Here is a 24,728-nt window from a genome sequence, read left to right as displayed (position 1 = left end):
AAAAAAAACGAAAGGTTTTGTAACAGATGAATGAAATTATTTGGTAATCATACTTTAGATAGGTATGCAACCAAACTTGATTGTCTACGAAATCTGCAAATTATAGAGATATTCAAATACTATTCGATCAATAAGTACCAAAAGGTTGGCAGATAAAAAACACTAATTTACATAACAAAATGGAATTTTATTGAAATCAAAAATACACATTTAAAACAAGTCTAAATATATTTACTTGATTATTATTAGAAATAACAATTGATAATAGTAAGTTTTGCTGTTAAAAGCTTAATTTAACAAAAAAATCATAAAGTTTACAGATTGAAAACAGAATATTTCTTACAACTAGCTGGAATTTACAATTAAAGTAGACCAACTTTGAAACCTCTAATTTAATCTTTACAATGTAAGCAGAAATATGTATATGAGCTAGATAATTCTAACTTGAAATTTTATTTATTTTATTTTATTACATTTTATAATGTAATGTGTTTTAAATTTATCTTGAAATAGTCAAAAAAATTAAATGATTAATTTGTTTATAGTCAATTCAAAATGAAAATACTTATAAATAAAAGTGTTATTTGTAGATTTTAATAACAATTTGCAAACATTGAAGAATATTATTTGATTACCGAAAAAATGTAAATTTCGAATTTTGAAATTTTAAATTTGACAGGTCCAACATAGGCAACCCAAATGACAGAAGTAATTTTAAATGTACTATAATGTTTAACAATAATTTAAAACTGGTTGAAACATATTGATTAAGGGTTACTTCCTGCTGCGTAATAGTAAATATCGCTTTTGCTTAATTGTTTTTAGGGTGAGTTGCGAATTGCAGGTTCGAAGATGTCTTAAATCAATCGTAAATGTTCCTTGGAAGCGATTGATTTTAATGTATTTGCAGGGAAATTTCTGTGCGTTTTCCCGTTTTTCTTTAATTGCGTGTGCGACTATTGTTGTCATATGGTGAATACACGTCGCAGTGATGCAATATACATATCGCAAGTAACTAAGCTCGTTTCCGTGTGATATATGGAAATATGATTGTGTTGGCATTTGTAGAAACAACTAAATTCGTAGTGTAGTGTACAACATATCGAGGATTATTAAGAAAAAGGGAAATAAAACGGCACACGATGTCCTGGCTGAACGATAGCCTGAACAACATCAAGGGGCAGATCAGCAGCTTCGCGAGCGGCGTTTTAGCGGAGGAGGACCCGCACGACACAGGTAGCGAAAAAGGGCACACATAAATTAAACAAACATAACCTAACATCGGATTTTGACAAGTCAACATAAACAAATGTCGATAACATCAAGACATCCTCGCTGGCTGTCTTAGCGAAGAGAAACGGAAATAGAACAAACGAAGATCTTCAGAATAAATTAACGCACGAATCAATTTCGTTGCCATTTGCTGACGTTGTACAATCAAAGCTGTTTTTTTTTACCAGGTTAAAGAATAATCTCGCTGTGAACAATAACAACTCATTCAATTAAGTTGTTTGTCAGGTCTCGTAATAAGAGATTTAATCGCGCAATTAACAATTGCGGAACGTAATTTTTAATTCGATGGATTCGTGTACGTGTGGTTGCCTGACTCACGTTATTTAAATATGCGAAATGAAAATGATTAAATTTTCTCTCTTTTGCAGGCGGCGGTTCTGACGCGACAGATTGGAAAACCCTCGTTGCTGCTCAGGAAAACGAGGTATAAACATGTAAAAATCAATGATTATTTTTAATATATGTAAAACCTATCCCTCCATCTGGCCATATTATCTGCTGGAATCAATATTTGCTGATGAATTAAGATGCGGGGCGAAATAACATCGAGAGTGCTTCAAATATTGCGTATCTGTAGATAAAAAGACTAATAATGATAATGTGCAAGCTTCTTTTTTTAATTTTGCTGCCTTCTGCTGCAGTCGTCAGACTTAATTTAAAAATTAAATTTTCAGATTGAGTTGCTGAAGAGGCACAATGCTGAGCTGCTGGAGAAGGTGCAGAGGAATATCAAAGTTGTAAGTTTGTTCGCGTGTGTGTGCTTTTGTTTGATCTAGCCTACCCTAGAAATTAATATGTGTGAAAATGAGCGTGCACACAGCAGGCTTCAAAAACCCGTACCAATAATGCAGAGCAAACACTGATATCAGCCCCAAAGGCAAACATCCAACAGCTGTCATTATTTGATGTTGATAAGGGCAGAAATATATACAGTTTACACCTATATATATATTCTACATACATATATAGTGAAATAACTAAAAAAAAAGTTATATATTTACACACCAATTTATTGCAGCCAATATTAAATATATTGTGGCCGTTTCATGTTTTTCTATAGCAGATGGTTAATTCAAATAATATTACAATAATAACTTTAAAGATTCTCATTTACAATTATTGTTTTGTATCTTTACTACATTCATTGATTTATCATCTTTAACTTAAGAAAGTCGTTTGTTTGATATTAAATGAAATGGACATGGACCATAGATCATTGATTTTGTTTTTACCTAGACTATAGGCAATACGAAATTGTTGGCCGCACCTTCCATCTGTTTATCTATATTTGCTTTGTCTCTTCCTATTTTTTTGGGTGGGTGCATGGAAAGTGGTCGTTGTTATTATTATTTATATAATATTAAATATTGCGTTTGCACATGTGTGAAATACACAAGTTACAACGACGACGACAGAAAAAAAAAATCGGAAGAGAATCAATTCTGTTATCTTATCTGCTGCTCTGTTTAACATCGTTGCCCGGTAACGGTTTTATGCCTGTAATATAAAGGGAATCGGCGCCTCGGATCCTTTGTCTTGCCCGATTATTATCGCTGCACAACAGCTTTGGCCATACATTGTATAATTAGTGCTCGAAAACGCTCAAGCCGGTCGCATAAATATCGTGAAAGCAGGAGACGGACGGACAGGTAAGGTTCAACCAAATTTCTCGATTCCTTTTCAGAAATAGTTTCGTTTGTATAATTTCAAAGCGGAATTCGTTCATTTGCATAAACGCATGCAGTCCTCGATTATCCATTACGTGTCATCTACAATTTTAATTGAAATAATTCATATTTAATGTTGATGTTAAAATTATTTAAAACTAAATCAGGTTGCGAAAGTTAAGCAACATTTGTAGCGTTAATCCAATTCTCAAATAAATTCTTGATTTAATGAATATAACAACTACACCACGAATAGTTAAATTTCTGATTCAATCTACTTAATTAGGATAGATAAGATAATCGTTTCACTTTATTCCTCTTAAATTTGATAAATTCAATTTCCTTTCACAAAAAAAAAAGATTACATAAATATAAACGTTTAAAAAATGTGGTATTCGTATCTAAATTGAATGAAACACACTTTTTCTTTCAATGAAACAATAATTTGATCAATTGTTTCACCGTAGGCACAAACTGTGTTAGCACGTATGTGAAAATTTATCATAGGACACTAGAGTCTAGACTAGCTCTAGAATATTTTTGTTTTTTCTAAAATTGCTTACTTTTTAAACGAAATAATAAATTAATTAATATTTATAGTATAATAAATATTTGTACAGTTTTGTTATACAATTTTTCAATAACATATTGTAAGAATAACAAGTTTTCACTTTGGAAATTGGTATATCGAATTTTAATTAGATTTTTTTCTGAAGAAATATGCATGTTTTATTTTATAGTTACGATGAAAACTGAAGGAATTTGTATGTGTCTGGCTTTGTGGTAATATTTGCTTAAATGGTGTATGTTATGGTGTACTACACTAATTATGCTTTTAACACCACACACTTCATATGGTCGAGGAATAAACAAAACACAAATATGTTTTTTTTTTTAAATGAAATACAATTCAGTATAAGTATTATCCTTCATTGTTTTCATAATAAGTTAAATTTACAAAAAAAAAATGGGTTTTCTAACTATTCCGAAGTGAAATAGAACGGAGTCTTATCTATGAGCATACTAATTATGTAAATTTAAATAATTACACTCGATAAACGTACAAATTTAATGGTAACAATACGATTAATGTTTAACTTTAATGAAAAGAACAATTTATTTTATATTCTAGGAAATAAACATATTTATCCGAAAAGCGTTGAATCTAGACAGTACTTGTTTAAATTTGTATTTTATAATTGCTTTTATTTGAAACTTTAAATTTATTAGAAATTACTATTAAAATAAGTTGATTTTCACATTTTAGCCCCTAATTTTTTAAATTTTACTTGGAATAAAGTTGAACAATTGCGTACGGTAGGATCATTGTTGTGACCTATTGATGTTGTAATGGTGGCTGATTTTCATAACAATATGAGAAGCGACAATAAATCGTTGATTGAAATGAATGAAACAGAAAATTGCTATACTTTGAATACCAGAAGACACACGCCAAGTCAACTGGTTTCGATGACTCAGAAGTAGTTATTTTCCAACTGGAGATAAGAAACTTTACGGAAGTAGCGTTGTTGGTTTGGATCCGAAACGTTCGTTTTTTATTTCTCCAATTCTTCGTTTGTTTGTCGAAGAATTATTGCGCCCAATATATATGCGGGAAGAACGCGCGCTATCGATTCCGGGGTGGTTCGAACCCAATCCGTATCTCGGTTTTAACATGATAATGCGAACAGGCAACAGGCGCGCGCGTTTTGTTTTCGTCTCTGGAAAAGAGAAATCCAACGTTTTGTGATCTTCGGGTCGGAGGAGAAGAAAAAAAAAATGAGAAGAAATAAAGAGTGGAAAAGAGGAGAAGCGTTGAAGGTACAAGCGGGGTTTGCCTATGTTTACCCAAAAATAAAAGAGGATTGGCTTATCTCAGGAAACCGGTGTTTGGATAACGCGATAAAAGCGGTTAAGGCTAACACATTGTAAGAAGGTCTACGCGGAAGAAGAAAAAAAAACGACGCAACAGAAAGAAAGAACAGTTCTGTAATGTGCTTAACTTTAAATTCTGAAGAAGAAGAAGAAGAAAAAAAAAACAATATGTAACGAATCGTCTAGGTGTGCTTCTTGATTCAGATTGAGTAAATTATTGTTTTTTGTTTTAAGCTAATTGACGTTAATTACATGAAATTTAATTTTTTGTTGTAACCATAATGTTAAATCTTTCATTGTTAAGTTCATAGTCGATGATTGTTTTTTATTTCATGTTTGTTCGTTTAAAAAAAGTATGTAAAATCAAAACAATATGTGGATTGTTTGATTAATATTGAATGTTTTTGTTTTGTTTTTTTTTGAAAGGGCGCGACTCTTTCGTAATGATTAATGACAATTAGCATTAATTAAATGAAGTTTTATTTATTGTTGCTGCCATAATCTAATTACTTCTTTTTTTCTTCATTGTTGGATGTACGTTACTTTTTGTTGTTTGTAACAGTTGTTTCTCTCTTCTTTTTTTGTTGTTGTTGTATTTGTTACGAGTTAAAACAATGCAATTGAACGACAAACGTCGAATATGCGGGCGTTATCGTCGCCGCTTATCAGTGTTCGGGCATGCGCGAGTCCTTTCGATCCTCCTTTTCAGGCCCGTCCCCCTTCGGACTCACCGAATAATAATTGGTCGAGAGGCATTAAGTCATTTGAGCCGGGTCCGTGCGATGATAACATGTTTAAGTCTAGTTCTTCCAACCACGAAAGTCCTTTCGGTCTTTGCCGACGAAACAATACCATTATTTTCTACCAACGAAAATCGTCAACATAATAATCGTCGTCGGTAAGTTCACCATGAATACACATTTTTTTTTATTATTTAAACATTAGATTTACTTAACAAAATATACATATATATATATAAACGCAAACTCGTCGAATAATAAAAAGGAAATTGCATCACCGCGAATGTAAATATTTTAATTACTTTCGAACCATATTTTGTGCACAATTATACATTGCACATGTAAGCAATTCTCTATATAGAAAACAAAAAATTAAATATAATTTGCGGTCGCAACGCAAGTTAGGTGGTTTCCAATGTACTCTCTTTTTTTTTTGTGTAAACTTGTCGCTGTAATTGTTGCTAACTATTTATAGAATTTTTTTTCCTGACGCGGGGTTTCCCCGCGATCCGCTTTCGGATCCATAATGTTCCACACTTATTATATTACCATTATTGCAAAGTATTCTTGAAGAGTCGACGCATCTATGATTCATTTCGAATCCTCGTTAACTTTTATTGCATCCAGTGGGCACATTTCTCGGCATTTGTTTAAGAAGGAAATCATTCCGTTCCTTCGCTCAGGTGACGTTCCGCAGCAATGAATCCGCAATATTTCATTCCATAATTAATATAGAAATTGTTATTTGCGCCTTTTTTGTTGTTGTTGTTATTTGTTTGCGAGAAAAATGTACTTAGTAGTTTCAAATTTAGAATTATTGTTTTTTTTAGTAATTGTTAATTATTGCTTAAATTGATAATTCAACACATATTTTTCGAGTAAAACTAATTCAAACTAAATAACTAGAATATATTTACTTATAATCCAATTGATTTACGTTTTAGATGTACAAGTAAATGATTAATTATTCTTATTAATTAAAATATTTTGTTTCAATACTCACGCATTGTCATTGTACAGAACCTAGGTTACATAGTTTTTAATTTCCATCATTTTGACGTTATAATCAGTAACGTATTTAATATTAATTATGAAATAGTAGATTTTCCAATTTAATCAAATAGCTTTCATAAATTTTGTTTCAACTTTCATACAATGTTACATATTGTAATCTGGGTTACAATTTAGTCAATTACAGCAATTGATTTTAATATTGAAATTTTTTATTTTTTTTAAATTTAAAAATGTAGGGTTTTCAAACATAAACTACTAGGGTCGAACAAACAGATCGCTCTGCATTCTCAATTAACACTATACGCTGTGTTCCCTTGTTCAAGTAGTCTAGGTGTTAATGGGGTTGAGAGTTTTACTTCACTTTAAATAAATATAAAACTTATGGTTTTCAGTTCGACTCGATGTGTGGCATTTCATTTTGAAGAGATTATAATGATCTATTATTTTGAATAACGAGCAAATACTGTTCTTAATATTCATTTCGGTTTATCGTTGTGCGAGGAAATATGATTAATACAAAAATAAATTAAGGAAATAAAAGAAAAGGAACATCAGATCAGGAGAATATGCGATAGAGGTTAAAGAAGTGCAAGGTCGAATTATTTGAATTTGGATTTCACAAAATCTACACTAATCAGTACAGAAGGAATGATTATTTTCTTTTAACATTTTCCAAATTAAATTAATTTATTGTTTATAAATTGTATTACACCATCACTCGTTTTACACGTTTATTTTTAACATTTATTTATTAATTTATTTTCTTTTTAAACCGTGTAAATCGAGTACCGTGTTAAACGAGAGATAGATGTACTTCATTTTAAAAATATTAACAAATTTTGCTTTAGGTTGTTATGGTTGTCATAGAAACTTGAACTGAATTACAGAATTTGGATTTTTTTTGTTAAATATTATTTTTGTTGTTGTTAGTTTGCATTTCTTAAAAACTGTTTGTTAGAATTCCGATTTGCTTCTGAACCTTGATGCTTATATTTCTCTTGTAAATATATATATATGAAATATAATATCGTTTAGAGCTGAAATAGTAAAATGTGCGAGCCGAGGAGGAATTGCTTGTTTATAATATTAGTAGAATGCGAGCGCGAGAGAGTGTGCATATGCAGAGAAAGAAGAAGAAGAAGGCGTCGTCGGTACGAGAGCACACAGTGAGAAAATACTCAGTAAGTGCTTACTCCGCAATATAATTCTGAGTAATATAACACCTGATGTAGATCGGAATAGTTGCTCGAGCACGTATTTCGTATTTTTTCCATTGCGCGACACTCATTTTTCTTTCCTTCTTGCCTTACGTTTCATCCCCTTCCTCATTTACCTACATTCATGCAAAATTTTGCCAATTTTCAATACGACGCATTCTTCTGACAATTAACATTAGTCTAGTTACCATAGTAATAACTATTCTGTTTAGAAATCAATTAACTGTCAACTTACTGAGTTTTAAATATTTGTTTGTAACCTAAATTAAGAAGCATTTACAAACAACGTTTTAATTCGCAATGCATCCATTGTTCCAACCAGAGAAATTCTCTAAAACAAATATTTATTTCAATTTGCTCAAAGTTGTATCTAATCTTCTCCGTTTTCCACCTAACAGTTTTTTCTTTCTCCAAGTTAATAATATTTGATTAAGCTTTTACTATTTCGTTGAAATCTTTCCAAATTACGCAATCCATGACATCCTACTTTTTTTTTGATGATCGTTTCAGCAATTCCCAATCGGTCTTTAGATTGTCATTATATTTTTAGTTTTCTTCTTGCGTTGTAATTCGCTTCGGCTTATTTGTTAATATTCTTTGAATTTGAAAATATGCATTCGTTGACTCATTTTTCGCGTCTTTTTCACTATTACTTTTTTGTGTGTGAAATAAATAAATCTCTGGGAAATAAGAGGCAGCGAGCGCGCGATATCATTTCGCTGTTTGCGCCTCGTTATCAAACGTAATTAAAAACGTGCAGATTGCGAACTGTAAATATTTGATTAACCGTGGTGAGTGCGCTCGAAATAATAATAATAATAATACACAGGAAGAGCGAAGGAAACGATCTTTTTGTGTAACATTTATGTTGTACTGTTCGCGTTATGTTTGTCCATTCGTTTAATGAAAAGACTGAAAATTTTACCGTCGCACTGAAAGACGCTGATTTGCGACGCGTTGACGCGCCTTTTCCAAATTGAAATTGCATTTTTTAATGCAAGAGAAGAAGTCTGTTGAGTTGTTTTGGTTACATATAAATTGTTTAAAGTCCGTTTACCATAGCAACGGATTTGTCATTTATGTAAACGCTTCTGTATGTCTACAAAACGATCCACAAGAAAACTTCATTTTAACACGCACAATTTATATATTTACATAACATATGTTAATGTAATCTTCTCGATATTATTAATGATATAACAAAAAATACGTTATATTTTGTAGAAACGTCATTTTGACAATTTTATAAATATGTGTCACGGCTAGGATGATTTTTTCGATAAAATGAGCATCGATGTCAAGGTAATGGACAATGTTGTGTAACAAATGATAGTATTCGAAAAAAAAAGGCAAATTGATTTGAATTGAATTCGTGGATTAGTAATTGAATTATATGAAATATGCATCAAATTAAAACAATTCACATAACGTTACAGCACAATATTGAAACAATTGTATTATTATTTGAGTATAGATTGACATTTTCGTGGCAAAATGACTAGGCTTTTTTGCGTTCGCACACTCTGTGTATTTTCTGCGTCATTTAGGTGAAAATAGAAATTGATAATGAGTTATCTACAAACAACACAATATTACATTTTTTTGCACTCAAAATTGATGTTTGTTAAAAAAAAAAGGCGCGGTTCTATTTAGATAATTGTCTGTTTGTCTTTCCCGCATTTGCTGGATTTTCGTATTCAGACCGGGTTTCATCATCATCGGTTTAGGTGTAATTTATCCATGTTTTTTTTTGGGAGTTATCAGCTGCCCCCCATTAGATTCGAAGAAAAGAAACTGAATTTTGCTGCCGCCCGTTATATACGCGTTGCATATTTATAGGGTTTTTTTTTTAAGTACATAGGGGTCACAGGAAACGAACACCTTGTGTATGCACAATCGTTGTGTCATCGAAAGGTCAATCCGCTCCGGCGACACAATTTGAATATGCGTAGCGAAACGTTCATTGAAGTACCTTTTATTATATTGGAAGATAATGATGAGTTAGAGAAATATACAAATTCAAAAATAATATTGTTGCTGAGCTCCGCGAAACGATCGAATTTTTCTCACTCTCTCTCGCGAGTATCGTTTACGTAACGATTTTTTTTTGTGTTTTGTTGTTTGATAAGGCTGTTCTTAACTTAAATGTCGTTGGCGAGGCGGAAAAGTAAAAAAAAATCGAACTTCCTGCGGGATATGTTTTATATAATGGAACGTCCATTTCCTGTTTGTTCGCTTTTCTTTGATGGTCGTTAAAATAATTTGAATTTAAGGTCTAAAATCTTTACGTTTCTAGAACAATGCTTTTTCTTTTTAATTTCATTTATTTATTTCTTCCATTGTATTTTGATTTGTCCGATCACTTTTACCCAAATGCCTTCATTTCGAAATGTTGGAAAGGCGAACGACGCTCATTCGACGTTAGCTCCATTTTATTTATTTTATTTTTCCACATACGTATTTCTTTTTTATTTATTATTATTATCAGTGAGTCTTTATCAGCCACAATTCCGGTTCGAAATAGTTTCTCACCCTTCCTACTTTCTAGGAAAGGCAAATATTGGACTTACGAATCAGTGAGAGAGCAAACAAATAACGTTTTCGAGTAACGATTTTATTTTTCTTCCATTCGAATTCTCTCTATCTCTATTTTTCTCGTTTCAACGATGGGCGAAGAAAAAGAACGCTGGTAGTAATAATAATATTCGTGTGGATATTTGGGATTTTGGTGTACGCTCTTTGGTGTCGTCTCGGTCGTTCGTCGAGCAATATAAATATGTAGTATGCAAATGGGGCAAACTGTATGTATATCAACGCATAAATTACAGTTTGTGCTCACTAAAAAATGCGCGACTTATCACTTACTTCGAAAACTTTAAACGAACAATAAACTAGTTGTGCTTTCAAGCCTGCCACGATAAAGCAATAATCTACGTGGCCTAGCTGCAAAGTGTTTTGTTTCCATTTGTTGTTGTTGTAATATTTCAATTAATTTATTATTTTTAATTCTAGACTAACGAAACAAACGAAGATGGCTGGGGCTGGGAAACGCAGGAGGAGGTCAGAGTGGAAAGCGCGACTGAGGACGTGGAGAGGCTGAGAAGGAGAATCGAAGAGTTGGAGGTTGAAAAAAGGGATTTAGTTAGCAGTTTGGAGCAGTTGGATCAGGACTGTCAGCAGACAACAGATAAACTGGTTACCATCAAGGATGAGCTTCAGGCGCACAATACGAAGCTCTGTGGTGACGTAGACGAATTGCGAAGGAAGAACGAGTTTCTCCAGAAAATCAACGATGAAAACCAACGGAAAATTTCCAAGCTTGAAGCCGAAGCCGATAAGGAGAAAGTAGCGGAGTTGACTAGTAAATTAATCGAATTGGAGGCAAAGGATTCGGAAGCGGAAGGAGGAGAAGGAAGCATTTGCGGTGATGGCTGCAAACAAATTGCGGTTAAACTTTTGGAGGTTGAACAACAGTTCGAGGACTACAAAAGCCGCAGCCAAATCCATTCGGAAGATTATTTGAAATTGGAAAGGATTCTGGAGAAGTACGAGAAGAAAGTGAGCGCATACGAAAAGGAGATCGGAAGATTGAACAAGTTCCAAGAGAAATTCAACGCCATTCAGGAACTCGTCCAGAGCGAAGCCGGCCTAACTTTAGATGTAAGCAACTTTACGGTAACTCTTAAACGAATCCTCGAAGAGTATGCAAGTCTTAAGCGCGATTCCTCTGCTTTCCAAACGGCCACCAAGAAAATGGACGAAGAATTGCAAAGGTTGCTCTCGGAAAACCGTAAACTCAGCGATGAAATCCATTTGAAGGATCAGGATCTCAAGCATTACGAGGAAGAGTGCAACGATTTGATAAAGAACAATGAGATGCTCATCCAGCGCGTGGAGGAATCGGGAAACCTTCAGTCTATCCCCGAAACCAACGAAGAGAATCTCTTGCTTTTAGAAAATCAATTGGATGCGGCGAACGAGAGGATCAAAGAGCTGGAGAACATCCCGAGCGATGACGTCAAGAACAAGTATGAACGCTTGAAAACGAATTACAAGGAACTGGAGAACGTCAAAGAGGGTTTAATGCACAACCTAGAAGATATGAAATCTACCTACGTGGACTGCTTCCACGAGAAAGAAAATTTAAATTCGACTGTTGATCAAATCAAGATCGAATTCGAAAACACCGAATATAAATATGCGGAGCAGATCATCAACATGGAAACTCTCAAGGAAGAGATTGAAAATCTGACGACGGCCATCGAGGATTTATCGAAGAAGAACAAGAAACTTGAAGAATTGAATGTAGACTTTGAGACGAAGAACGAGCTGCTACAAAAGGAGGTGGACGATTTGAAGCAGGAGTTGACTACCGAATTGGATAACATGGAGCAGAAGGACGCCGAGCGATTGACGCTGATCGAAAAATTGCAAGGTACGAAAATGGCAGAAACTAGTTTAAAGTTGCAGCACGATACGTTGCTGAAGGAATTTGGTAACATGCAAGCGGCAAATCAAAAAATTACAGGCAACGTCCAAGAGCTGAACGCAAATATCGAAGTTTACAAAGAGAAGCTTTCCAAATCCGACGAAGAGAATCAGAACTTGAAGGAGATTTCGAGTAACGTGCAGGAGATCATCGCCGAGAAGAATATTCTGTTGGAGGAGAGAAATCAGCTACAGCGTGCGGTCATGGAGCTAGAAGAGAATCTTTCCGCATCTGGTGAGGAATTGCGTCTGCAATTGGAAGCCTCGAATGCGCAGAAAGATCAGATCCAGGCGGATTTCGAAAACTTCAAGAGCAGCGTGGCCGAAAACAATAAGCCGTTAGAGGATGCCAAACAGTGCGAGCAGCTGCAAGCCCAACTAGTCGAACTTACCGAGAACAGAAATCAGATGATTCTGCTGATTCAGGAGAAGCATCAGGAGAACGTTAACTACCACGGAGAGATCCAGAGGTTGCACCAGTTGCTGGCGGCGGAGACGGAAAAGTGCAAGCAGCTGGAGAGGAACGAGGAGAACGAGAAGCTGGCAGAGCAGAACGGTTTTCTGAGGGACAAATGCGCCCGTCTGGCCGAGAATCTGCTGCAGGAGCAATCTAACGCACAGAAGATCACGACGGAGTGGTCCGAGCGGGAAATTGGGTTGCAGAAGAAACTTGATAGTCTTCGGGAACATTTGCTGACCATCGAGGATACGTACACGAAGGAGGTGCAAGTCGCTGAGTTGAAATGTGAAGAGATGCAGGCGAAATTAAGAGATGTCGAGGAGAGGGAAAGGCATTCCAGCGATAGGTACACCTCCGTGAATATTAGGGCGAATCAGCAGGTCGAGACGTTGCAGACGCAATTACAACTAGTCACAAATCAGAGGGATGATTTCAAGAGAAAGGTTGACGATTACGAGGATCAAGTCTCAAGGCAATCGGCGGCCGTTGTTAATTTGCAGAGCGTCCTGCAGCAATTCCAACGAGGTAACTATAAATCTAACTTAAAGTTGAAAATGTCTACGAAGTATTTATTTTTTAAATGCAATTTTCAGAAAAGGAAAAGGATATTTTCGATGAGACCGAACGCATCCGAAGGCAGATCACCAGCGAGAAGAAGGTCCAGGACATTTTGAGGCAGGAGATCGGCGAGCTTCGGCTGCAGCTGGAGGAGAGCAAGGAGGGATTGATGGCGGCGGTGCGATTGAGCGATCAGATGGAGGCTTCCAAGAAGCAGGTGGTTCAGATGAAGGAAGAAGGTGAGTCGAGACTTGAGAACGTTTCCGATTTCATTTGCATGTTCAGTCCCAACAAAAAAAAATGTTCTTTTTGTTTTGTATTTATTTTTCTTAAAGTAATTCGTTTTATGTCTGAAAGTACAATATCAGCTGGTAATTCTGGGGTATTTCTGAACTCGTCCCAGAGTTTCTGCTGGTATTTCAACGTTCAGACATACAGACCACATTCTTTTCACACACACAATTTTTGTCATATTCCATATACAATTATTATTGATTTTAATTTTAAAATTTAAGCTTGCAAATTCACTAGAAATAGTGTGCCGCATGTATTTATTACTTTGAAAATCAAATATGTAATGTATAGATAGTTGAATTATATACATTTATAGTAGTATTTGTTTATATATTAACATTAGTTAACATTGTATGATTTACAGCCTGTTTCATAATATTTTGCATAAAAGTGACATAATTAAATTATGAAACTGGTTTTCTAATATTTCATTAGTATTAAGTCATGTTTAAGTTTAATTTAGATTTATCGCCAACTTAAGTTAATGTTTAATTGACGCAGTTAGAATGCAATAATTTTATTTAGGATAGATCTGAATGTTTCTTGAGATAAATCTTCTTTCGTTTTACAATTCGATGTAAATATTAAAGCCAAATTAATTCAATACAAATTGGCTTTAATATATAAGCTACTATGTAACTCAATTTTATCGATCATGTTTTCTTTTATGTTATATATTGTTTTCTCCATTTTTGCTTGTTTATATTATTTTTTCAGCACACGCTTTATTACATATTTATTTAATAACTCAATTATCCTCGCACATTGGCTGTGTTTTCTTAATCTCAGTTGGTAACGGTGAGGACTATTAAGCCACCTCAGGTTACTAAGTGGGATACAAAAAATGCAGTTCTTGTAACACCGTTCTTTTTGTACCTACTACCTCTTTGATTTGATGCACCGCACCGACCGTTGCCCCGCCGCACCGTAGATATTTCTTTACGCACAATACCAAAACTATAAAGATGCTGCTGCTAATAATAAAGAAAAAAACACGCACTATAATCCCACGCTCGTTTCAAATAGCTTCTCTAAATAGCTTGTAATTAATTTATTGAAAGCTTCACACCGAAGTCTATCACAAGAAGACATGAGGTCTATCTGAAGGCGGTTTAGCATTACACGTTACTTATCAGTTTATTAACTTTCGCAAATTGTCAATTGTCTCATACTTGTCAAATTACTTGATAAGTTTAGTGTGATGCGTAACCGCTTTAAAACATATTTTCTTTTTATTATGAAGTAGCTTTATATTATCTGTTATAGCTTTTTATTTATGATTTTATACTGTTTCGTTTGGCAGCATGGATTTGTTTCCATTTATTTATACATTTAACATTACTTTAACCGTTTTTTTTTAGAAGCATGATTGGATGTGTTATTTTTTTTAGAGCATGCCAAATTGTTAGGGTTTGAGTATTACATCAGGTACTGGTTTTTCGGTATGCCTGTATCTGTGTAACACTTGCATCCTGCTGTTTGATTGCATCGGGCCCGAATTACCCCTTCAAGCATACACCACAAAAAAAAAAACAAGTATTTTGCAAGTATTTCTGTGTTATAATCGTTACTGGAACATTGTCTTTAACAGTCGAAGCCCAATATCAGATGCGCTTTTACTAATTGAATTTATTTTGTTTCTGTTTTCGTTTCTGTTCCTCCCGTTTTTCTTCGTCGTCATCGTGAACACCAGTTGCAAAATTGCAAAGCGATTTGACCAGATCCGAGGATAAATGCAGCAAATTGTCGAACCAGACGGACGGGAAGGTGGACAAGATGCTCATCAAGAATCTGATCATCGGTTTGGTCAGCAGCAACAACAATCTGAGCAAGGATCAGAATCAGATCTTGAAGATCATCTCCACCGTGCTGGACTTCAATCAGCAGGATATAGAGAAGGTGAACCTGAACAGGAACCAGCAGCATTCGTGGTTCGGGTCGCTTCTGCATCCGCAAGGACAGGCCATGACGCAGGAGAGCCTCTCGCAGGCCTTCGTCAAGTTCCTCGAGGCCGAGTCCAAGCCGAGGATTCTGCCCAATCTTCTGGAGAGCTCTTCGGAATCGGTAGGAAAGGAGGAGAACGGCGGTGCCAAGAGGAAATCGCCGCAACCGTTGCTGCTCAACGAGGTCGTTTTGCCGACGTTCGCAGACTTCGGACAGAGCAGGAATTCCAGTTCAATCCTGAAGGACGTGCTTAAGGATAACAGCTAGACCGAATTCGACAATCGTTCCTTTGCATTCCAATTTTATTTATTATGTATTATAGCAATTCTGTTGATATTTAAAAAAACAAATAAAGATTTATAGCCCTCGACGAATTTCACCAATCGGTGGACACTCTTGCGATGTTAAAACAATATACTTTACCAGCTGTTACTAGCGCTGTTTGACTCTGTATTATATATATAAATAAATAACAATATGTAACAATCTATCAATTTTGATTTCGAAAAATTCCTAAAGATATCTTCAAAAAAGTAGTTTATTTTTCTTATTATATCTCGAAAAGTATTGGCGACAAATTAATATTTGAGCAACCAAATTAAAGCTAAATGTTCACTCTTTAAAACGTGTATACTGCTATATTTATATTATTTGTCATTTAATATCAAACTTGAAGAAACTTTTTTTTTAAGCTTAGAAAAAGCAGTGTCTACCAAGTTTGCAGTAGACACAGAAATTGCAGCGATCTCAAACATGGGATTTGACTTATAAAGATAAACAAATAAATACTGTTCCCAATTTGTAATAATTATTTATTCCCTTTTGCGATACAATTCGAAAATCAACGAAATTCAAACTCGACGTTCTACATCATCACAATACTAATGAAAAAAATATAATCACGAAAACAATTTTGAAAAAAAAAAGCACATCCTTGGTCACGTCCACTGCTATTTCGATCTTCTCCATCAACAAAAAGAAATTAAACAAATGTCAATCATCACAAAAACATCCACGACTACGTTTACAATCTAGAATCCTTTGCTTGTATGTAAGTTGTATATTATTTATTTTTTTTTTGGTATTTATTGAACAATTTACAATATGTACACAATATAAGAAAAAAAAACACTGGATAATCTTTTCTCTCACTTTCTCCGTTCGCCCGCCTCCTTCCTTCCATCGATTCTTCCTTCAACGAATGTTGATAGAATCCAAGGAAAAATTAATAGAAGCGAAAACGCGTCTCCCCGTTCCCAAGAAAAGTGCGCGGAAGAAAATTTTTATCGCACGTAGAAAGAAAAAATCTTCAGTTTATTACAGACCACCCAACTCACTGAACGCTTCGCAAGAAAATAAGTTAACAAGAAAAATATAATAATAATAATACACATATAAAAAAAGAGATATTAATAAATTAACAACAGACGATGAAAATGACTTAAACCTTATTATTACGTAAGAATAAAACAGTTACAATTAAAAAAAAAATATAGTAAACAGTAAATGAGTACGCGCAGTAACAATTGCCAAATCGCATTTTGGTGATTAAAATCGTAATAATTAAAAATAAAACAATATTAATAATAAACACGAGTGATCCATAATACGTCTTTAAAATACTTCGGCTTCTTACTATTATTTTTTTTTAATATTTTGTGTGTATTTGTGTTGTGGTGTCTCCATCTTCTTCGCAAATTCTCAAAATTCCCCCCGAATCATATATAATAATTTTGTATCATTACTTACATTGTTTATTTATTTATTATTTTGTTTTATCTAAAAATATTTCCATGCAGAATATATTTTTAATAATTTCTTTTTGTTTCCATTTTTCCTTCTCTCTCTCTCTCTTAAATAGCTCTGTGATCTCTCTTTCTCTGAATAGAATTATATCTTTATTTAATTATTTACTTTTTTTTTTGTTTCAAATCGAAATCTAATCGAAAATATTTGTTTCTTCTTCATCTTGAGGTATATCAATCATTAAAGAAAACGTTAATTAGGTACTTTCTTTTTTTTTACTTCTTCTTTTTAAATCTATGTGATCATCATATCATCGAGATATACGTATAATCTTATCCTCGTTTGTTTTCTTTTTCTTTTATTTAGTTTTCCTCTAAGAACTAAGTGTTTTGTTTTAATATACGTCATTGTTTTTTTTTCTGTTTCTCGTGGTTTTTTTCCTTTCTTCCGCTAGTTTATACCATAAAAAAGAAAGAAATCGAGACTAAAGCGAATAAAGCGGAGGTTTTTTTTGTCTGTTACCCATCTGAGCATTTCGTGTTACGTCCAAATCCAGGCCTGCAATTTCAATAACAGTTTAATTAGTTGCTCATACTATGTTTAGTCGAAGCACTCACTACACGCGCATTTTATATATTTAATCTGCTAATCAATATATCTCAGTAATAAAGTAACTGATTATTAAGAGTAGATGCAAACACGATCTGAGTAAGTTGTGAATTTAGATTGGTAAATTGATTATCTTTGTGGTAAATGAAATAATTAGATGCACGTGATGCGAATGTCGCTCTTGAATCAATTATTATACATTACTATGGATTAAAATTCCTTGTTTCAAGTGGTTTTAGTAACTAGCCTCGTGACCGGCCAGAATGTACAGGTCGTGGCCCTCCTCCTGCGTTAAGGTTCCCGTCCGCAGTAAATTGCTTTCCAACATCACAACTCTGCAAGATAAAAGACTCATCACCGAATCATAAACGGTCACAAGAGAACTTACTTATCGCATCCTAATAATTTGTATGTCCTAGAGCTGTCGGTGATCTCTTGCGTGATATCGCCGTTCTTGAAGGATCTACCTTGCACCCCGTGCTTGTGGAATGCCAAAACGCTATCCGGTAAAACAACTGTGGGCCAAAAAGATGACTGAATGACGAGGATAAAGTGGATGGTGTGCGAACGTACTTATGCTATCTATATTAAAGTCGAATATCAGTTCGGAAACTTGCTTCTTGTCGGCGCGCAGCTTCCCTTGCAACGTGACGATCTTCACAACGTTATCATAGCAGACCAGCATCGAATCTTTCTCGATCTGCCGCACGCAGACGATGTTCAGGTTCTCCCGTTTCGGGATCACCGTTGCGGTGCCGTCCATATCCTGCAGCTCATCGGAATGAAACCAGTTCGCCCCTGCAATAAAACACACTTAATTACAACCTGCAAACTTTATCAATATTGTGCTTATTAAAATTACCAAATACTTGAATATTATTTAAGGAATACTAAATGAACAGATGCTCACCTGAGTTCATGTTGATCAAGTCTAGCTTGTACCTATTCTGCTGATACGCCTGCTTCACCGAGATGCACACCATTGGGTATTCCAATTCCGGCGTGATGATCATCTCGAAGACGTGCAGGGTGGAATTGAACGAGCACTCGACGTTCTGCGACAAAACAAAAATAAACAAACGGAATTCGATGTAAAAATGTGCAATTTTATATTACCTTGAGAAGCATGAACTTGTTGAGTGGGTCGTACCACTGCATTAAGTAGATGCTACCGTTCGTTGCTCCGCAGAGGTACTTGTAACCGTTGTAAGGATTTCGGGCTACGCAGCACTTCTGCGTGAACTTCGTGTCCGGAACACGAGTCGTGAGTGCGAACTTCCGCGGCACCAGCCTCTCCGGAATTTTGGTCATGTGTAGACTGAAGCGGTGCGACTGCTTGCTCTGCAAAGCCAGGAGGTCATGTCTGTATAGCTGCGGAGTTTTTCCTAAAAAAAGAATAGTTATAATATAATATAAGCATTTGCATATTGACAGATCTAATATCGTTCCAACCAATTAAATCGTATAGCGCAAATGAGAGGATGTTAACATATTACCGGACAATGTCATGAGGACATCCTTGATCACGTACATCCACACGGTCCGCCTGTTGTACAATTGGTCGATGCAAGTTTCGTGCAACTCGTTCAGGTTCAAGTTGTAGATGCCCTCCTCGGCGCCGATCAAGATATGTTGGTCTCTGGTCTCCGGGTGTATCCAGGAGGCGGTGCAATGAATCCTCAGCGGACATCCATTGAATGCCTACATATCAATGCATAAATGAAATATCGATTTCACGACTACGAATGATGACGAAAAGAATTACCTTGGAAAAGCACGCTCCCATGTGCACCTTGGGAGTGGGCGGTAACCCGTTACTAGGTGGGCGTGGCGGAGTGTGTCTCCTCCTATGCTTCCTGGGCGGCACCGGCGGACATCCCACCAAATCGGGGACGCTGGTGTCGTGCGTGTCATGGATGTCGTCGGTCTCGGCGCCGTTGATGGTTTTCTCCGTTCTACCGCTGTCGCTCAGCGATCGCTGCCTCTGCCCGTTCAGACTCATGTTGTTCACCAGCTCGAAGATCTCGTCGACGGAGGAGTGCCGTCTGGGCGACCCGTTGATCGCGCTATCACTGGTTGGACTAGAAAGAATCGAGTGCACGTCGCACTTTCCATGCAAACTTGCCTCGCTATCCTGCACCGGCAGCGTCGCCCTACAAGAATCGCATCATCCGAGAGAGGAGGAAGCAAAGCAGAAAGAAAGAGAGAAAAAAAAAAGAAACAGAACAAAAAAACACAAATTAAAAACTTGTTACGCAAAAACAAAAACACCAATCAATTGACAAATTTACGAAATAAAAGTAACAAAAGTTAATTAAAAAATAAACAATAATAATAACAACAAGTTGTAGTATAGTTAAGTTAGTTGGATGGATTAGAGCACGAAGAGTAAAATTACAGAACAAAGTCATCTCGAGACGAGCGAGTGAGTGAATAGACAAGAACTACACAAGTGTGAATGTGATTACAGTGGGACGAGTGAGAGACAAAAAAGGGGGAAAACAATTGCGCGTACCGGACTGGACCAGAGAAACAAAAGTAGAAAAAAAAATAACAGAAGAAGAAAATTATTTGGTATTAAAGTTCAACTTACTGCTGTGTATACGAATCACTAGGCTGATATTTGTAGGCTCCCCTAAAAAATCGGGAATCAAACAGAAAAAAAACAAACAAACAAAAAAAAGTTTCACACGTCTCAAAAGCTACTGTTTCGCTAAATAATAGTTTCCAAATTAACAAAATAAATAACCACATTCCTTCCCCGATGTGTTGTATATATATATATATGTATGTTTGTGTATACAAAGCACCAAAAAAAAACAGAAAAAAGCAAATCAACAACAAAGAAACAAATAAAGGTACATTCAGTGCAATTACCAACAACAAAATAATAATAATAAATAGAACGAGGGTAAAGTAAAAAAAAGATAAAGAGATCATCAAATAAAGAGGGTATAATCTGAAGCTTGTTGCTGTTAGTACTGCTAGTAATTAGTAATTTAAATTAAAAATTCTTTACTTTTCGTAGAAAGTGTTTCAACTGATTCAAATTACCTCAGCATTAGCTCTTCGTCTATGTACTGCAAGAGACTCCTATACAAAAGTTGAAAATAAATGAAAATAAAAAATAATAAACAGAACATAAACAAAACAACAATAATCAAAATTATAGTAACGGGATATACATGTGTGTGTAAAGGTATACAGCGGGTGTTCGGTTAACGACAATACGATGTTGGCTAAGCAAATTGTTCGTTTTCCGTACATATAAGTCTTTCATAAAAATGTTCGCTAACCGATCACCCACTGTATAAATATATATTCAGAGCATTCGTTAAGTGTCTCCAGAAAATTGCAAAGCTTCGCTTTCTAATTCGTTAATATCAAAATACACTTAGTCTCATAAGGAATACTCTGCATATAAGCGATTAATTGTTAATGCAATTAATGAATTAAATAAATGTAAAAAAAATAAAACAACTAAACAAAGCTCACGGCTACTGATCAAAACAAAATCGAAAAGAAACAATACACACACACAATATTAAAAAAAAGAAAGGAATTAATTTTGCCTGGTTATAGCGATTGATTATAAATTTATGTAGATATTAATTTGTTGGCGGTCAAAATAATAATAATATGCAAAATTTGTGCAGAACACCAAAATAATACACTCGCAATTCAATAATTAATCGCATGCAAACACGATCGAAATAAGTATTACACCAAACTTAATGAATCCATAACAATTGTACGTGACGTGATTTTAATTAATTTTTAATAACTCCGCGATTGATTATGACGCTAATGAATGATTCGGAAATTTTGGTTTTACTGTTAATTTGGGTCTGAGGAGGAAAGCATCTTTGTTTAATTTATTTTTTATATGAATTGTTAATAACACTGTTAAACATGTTTTTGTCACATCGCATATGCTTTCAACGTTTTGTAGATTCCAAAATTGAAATCTTAATTTAACACTCTTGAAAGATTTCATTTAGGACAAATGATTTTTTAGCAAATTGAAATGTGACAGAAACGTGTAAAATTCAGTGCGACCATCTGAAATTAGCTAGTATATATCTCAAATCCCACGCAAAAAATTCAAAACTACCTTAAGGACATTTTCAAAATTTGTGAGCCGGTAATTGCACGCCTCTCCTCGCTTTCAAAAAATAAAGAAGAAACAAATACTGTTAAACCATCCGGTCACAAAACTCGGGAGGTAACAAAAAAAAATAAAGTAGTATGTGTAACATTTCCAGCATCCAAATTCATATGAAAGCGGATCCCAAAAAAAAAAAGAAATGCAGAACAAAAAATAAATAAATAAAATAATAGAAATCAACCAAATATATCGACCGAAGAGATGCTGGGATCACTTACTTTTCTCTGTTCAGGGAATCGAAGGCCGTGCCAATGCCGCATCTTTGGTTCTGGTGCTCCATGCATTTGTGAACGGACGTCACATTGTTCATGATGTCCATAATGTCAAATGCTTTGGTGCTCTCATCTGGAATATCACTTGAAGGACCTGCTGAAAGACACGATGTCGCGTGATTTCGCCCAGTATCGATTGCAGAAGATATGTTTGCCATACCTGGCCTATTGTGTAAAGTATTATTAGCCTCATCGATGCATTCTATATCCGAGGAAGGCGTCAGTACTCTTCCTTTAGGGCGGGTCGTGAGGCGTGATGCAATGCGTTGCGGTACATTCGGAACGGACTGCAACGAAACAATTGCTTATATAAATTCTGTAAATGATTCAGTACTAACGAAATGCACTAACCCCGTCCTCGTCTGGTTCCATATAACTAAACATGTGTGATGGATTATTCACTTTTTGGAGCAGTTCTGTTGCGAGTCGCTTATTCATCCCGGTCCCAAAAAACGGATGCTGGAACACATTACAAGCAAGTTAAAACACGCCCAAAAAATACTACAATAGGGATCAATGAATAAACCTGCAGAAGTTTCTCGGCATTTGGTCTCTTCTTGGGATTCTTCGTGAGCGCGGCCTTGACGAAATTATGGAACGTTCCGCTCCTGCAACGGAAGATCGTCGAATCAATTTAATTGTAATTTAGCGGTACGAATGAGTAGGTGGGCTACGAAAAATTACCATTTGTCTCTATCTTTGAGCGTGGGCGGCTTAAAACCACTCTTGGACATTAGGAAAAGCGCCCGCATCGGATGCAGATCGAACATAGGTGGTTGCAGCTCGGCCAATTCGATTGCAGTTATTCCGATCGCCCAAATATCGCAGAGCTGATTGTAACCACCCTTCCTTTCCACAGCAGCTACCTGAAAGCCATCATAGACCAATTTAATCATTGTCAATCTGTAAACTCTATTTCAATTTACTCAATCCAATTGGATTTCTTTCTTCTTAGTAAGAAGTATTTAATAGATAAAGCATATTACAATAAGCCATTGTATTTATATTTCTTATTATGATTTTATTGTATTAAACAACAAATCAAATCACTTAACAGATATCACCTAATCTATAGCCCATTGTAATTTCTGGGTTGAAATCATCCAAACTGTGAGAGATACTGTTATCAGGCTTAGGTCAAAATGCACATACCTCTGGGGCCATCCAATATGGTGTTCCAATGAAGGATTTTCTCTTGTTAATGGTTGCAGTGATCTGGGCGGACACGCCAAAGTCCGCCAATTTCACGTCCCCGCATTCTGTCAAGAGGATATTAGCGCCCTTAATGTCCCTGTGCATCTTCCCCATCATATGTAGATAAGATAGACCTAACAGGGTCTCTCGACACATATAAGCTATCTGCTGTTCGGTTAAGGGTCCAGTAACTAAAGAATAAAACAAACAAATGATTCAATGATTCTAATACAATGAGCAGAACAACAACTCACTGTGATATATGTCTTGCAGTGAACCTCCACCACAGTACTCCATACAAATCCATAGTTTGTCTTTGCGTAAATAACTACCATAATAAGCTATAATATTTGAGTGTCTGCAGTCTTTCATCATCAGAATCTCTTGTTGGATGATTTGGAAATCATCACCTAATTGGAAAAGTGGTTTAGGAAGAGCATGTATATAGATATTTGTGTGTATATGAATGTATATATGCAAGAATGAAAAAAAAAACTTGTATTATGAAACATACCAGCCTCAAGCTTGATGACTTTGATGGCCGCCAAATCATTGGTGGATAACCTCTTGGCCTGCAAAGACAGACAATAATTAGAATTAGTTTTTCGTTGTACACCCTTCACAGGTTGGGGGTTAATTTTCGATGGGAATTACTTTATAGACATCTCCATAAGTTCCACTCCCAATCCTTTGTATGAGTTCGTACTCGTCCTGAGGATTCCTCCTCGATATGTCCGAGCTCAGTACGCCTTGAGCCATCTTCAGAGTCCTCAATTCCCTTTTACATGTTCATCAATTAAATGTTTTCCATTAATTTTCAATTATGTTTACGTGAATTTGACAGTAGCTAGACTATTTAGTCGGACATATTGCTTTTACTGACCCCGCAGTCATACCAAAATTCATTACTTGTCAGATGGGATTCCAGTCGTTTGAACTACCTCCAATATGATTCATAATTTAACACTGCTTATGCAATTTCAAATAATACAAATTTATCAATCTATTTCATCTAATTTAATTACGATATAGTACTCAAGTTTTCACCTTAAAAAGGATTTTAATAAAATCTTCAATAATCCAAATAGAACTATTTACTTCGTGTATGTTTGGTGGTCTACTCTCTTATATTTGAAATTTTACACTAAAGAAGAAAAATTATTTACTTTACAAATAGTTTTATACTGTG

General features: G+C 35.2%; 2 protein-coding genes across 11 annotated transcripts; one reads left to right on the top strand and one right to left on the bottom strand.

Moving 5' to 3' along the window:
* Positions 1-755: 755 nt before the first annotated feature.
* Positions 756-16,036, top strand: LOC108563762 (thyroid receptor-interacting protein 11-like). 3 transcript variants are annotated; one of them, XM_017922529.1, is made up of 7 exons: positions 756-826; positions 911-1,236; positions 1,662-1,717; positions 1,968-2,030; positions 10,819-13,279; positions 13,348-13,551; positions 15,300-16,036. In XM_017922529.1, exons 2-7 carry the CDS (start codon positions 1,143-1,145, stop codon positions 15,815-15,817), a joined length of 3,396 nt encoding a protein of 1,131 aa, XP_017778018.1. In that variant the 5' UTR covers positions 756-826; positions 911-1,142; the 3' UTR covers positions 15,818-16,036. The 3 variants fall into 3 exon arrangements, with proteins under 3 accessions (XP_017778018.1, XP_017778019.1, XP_017778017.1); XM_017922530.1 differs by having other exon boundaries at positions 824-1,011; positions 1,069-1,236; XM_017922528.1 differs by having other exon boundaries at positions 824-1,236.
* Positions 16,037-17,702: 1,666 nt separating this feature from the next.
* On the bottom strand, positions 17,703-24,437 carry LOC108563772 (mitogen-activated protein kinase kinase kinase kinase 5). 8 transcript variants are annotated; one of them, XM_017922544.1, is made up of 20 exons: positions 24,194-24,437; positions 24,054-24,111; positions 23,794-23,949; positions 23,498-23,730; positions 23,030-23,211; positions 22,872-22,953; positions 22,697-22,804; positions 22,506-22,632; positions 22,292-22,442; positions 22,020-22,070; positions 20,960-20,998; positions 20,499-20,540; positions 19,671-20,058; positions 19,402-19,606; positions 19,022-19,290; positions 18,816-18,960; positions 18,479-18,703; positions 18,294-18,420; positions 18,105-18,240; positions 17,703-17,854 (listed from the first exon to the last, which is right to left on the bottom strand). In XM_017922544.1, exons 1-19 carry the CDS (start codon positions 24,296-24,298, stop codon positions 18,141-18,143), a joined length of 2,793 nt encoding a protein of 930 aa, XP_017778033.1. In that variant the 5' UTR covers positions 24,299-24,437; the 3' UTR covers positions 17,703-17,854; positions 18,105-18,140. The 8 variants fall into 8 exon arrangements, with proteins under 8 accessions (XP_017778033.1, XP_017778034.1, XP_017778035.1 ...); XM_017922545.1 differs by having other exon boundaries at positions 18,110-18,240; XM_017922546.1 differs by having other exon boundaries at positions 22,292-22,439.
* Positions 24,438-24,728: the final 291 nt, after the last annotated feature.

Source organism: Nicrophorus vespilloides, unplaced genomic scaffold (assembly GCF_001412225.1).
Source record: "Nicrophorus vespilloides isolate i.1.1-1 unplaced genomic scaffold, Nicve_v1.0, whole genome shotgun sequence".
Lineage (NCBI taxonomy): Eukaryota > Metazoa > Arthropoda > Insecta > Coleoptera > Silphidae > Nicrophorus > Nicrophorus vespilloides.
This window is presented reverse-complemented; position numbering and strand designations above follow the sequence as displayed.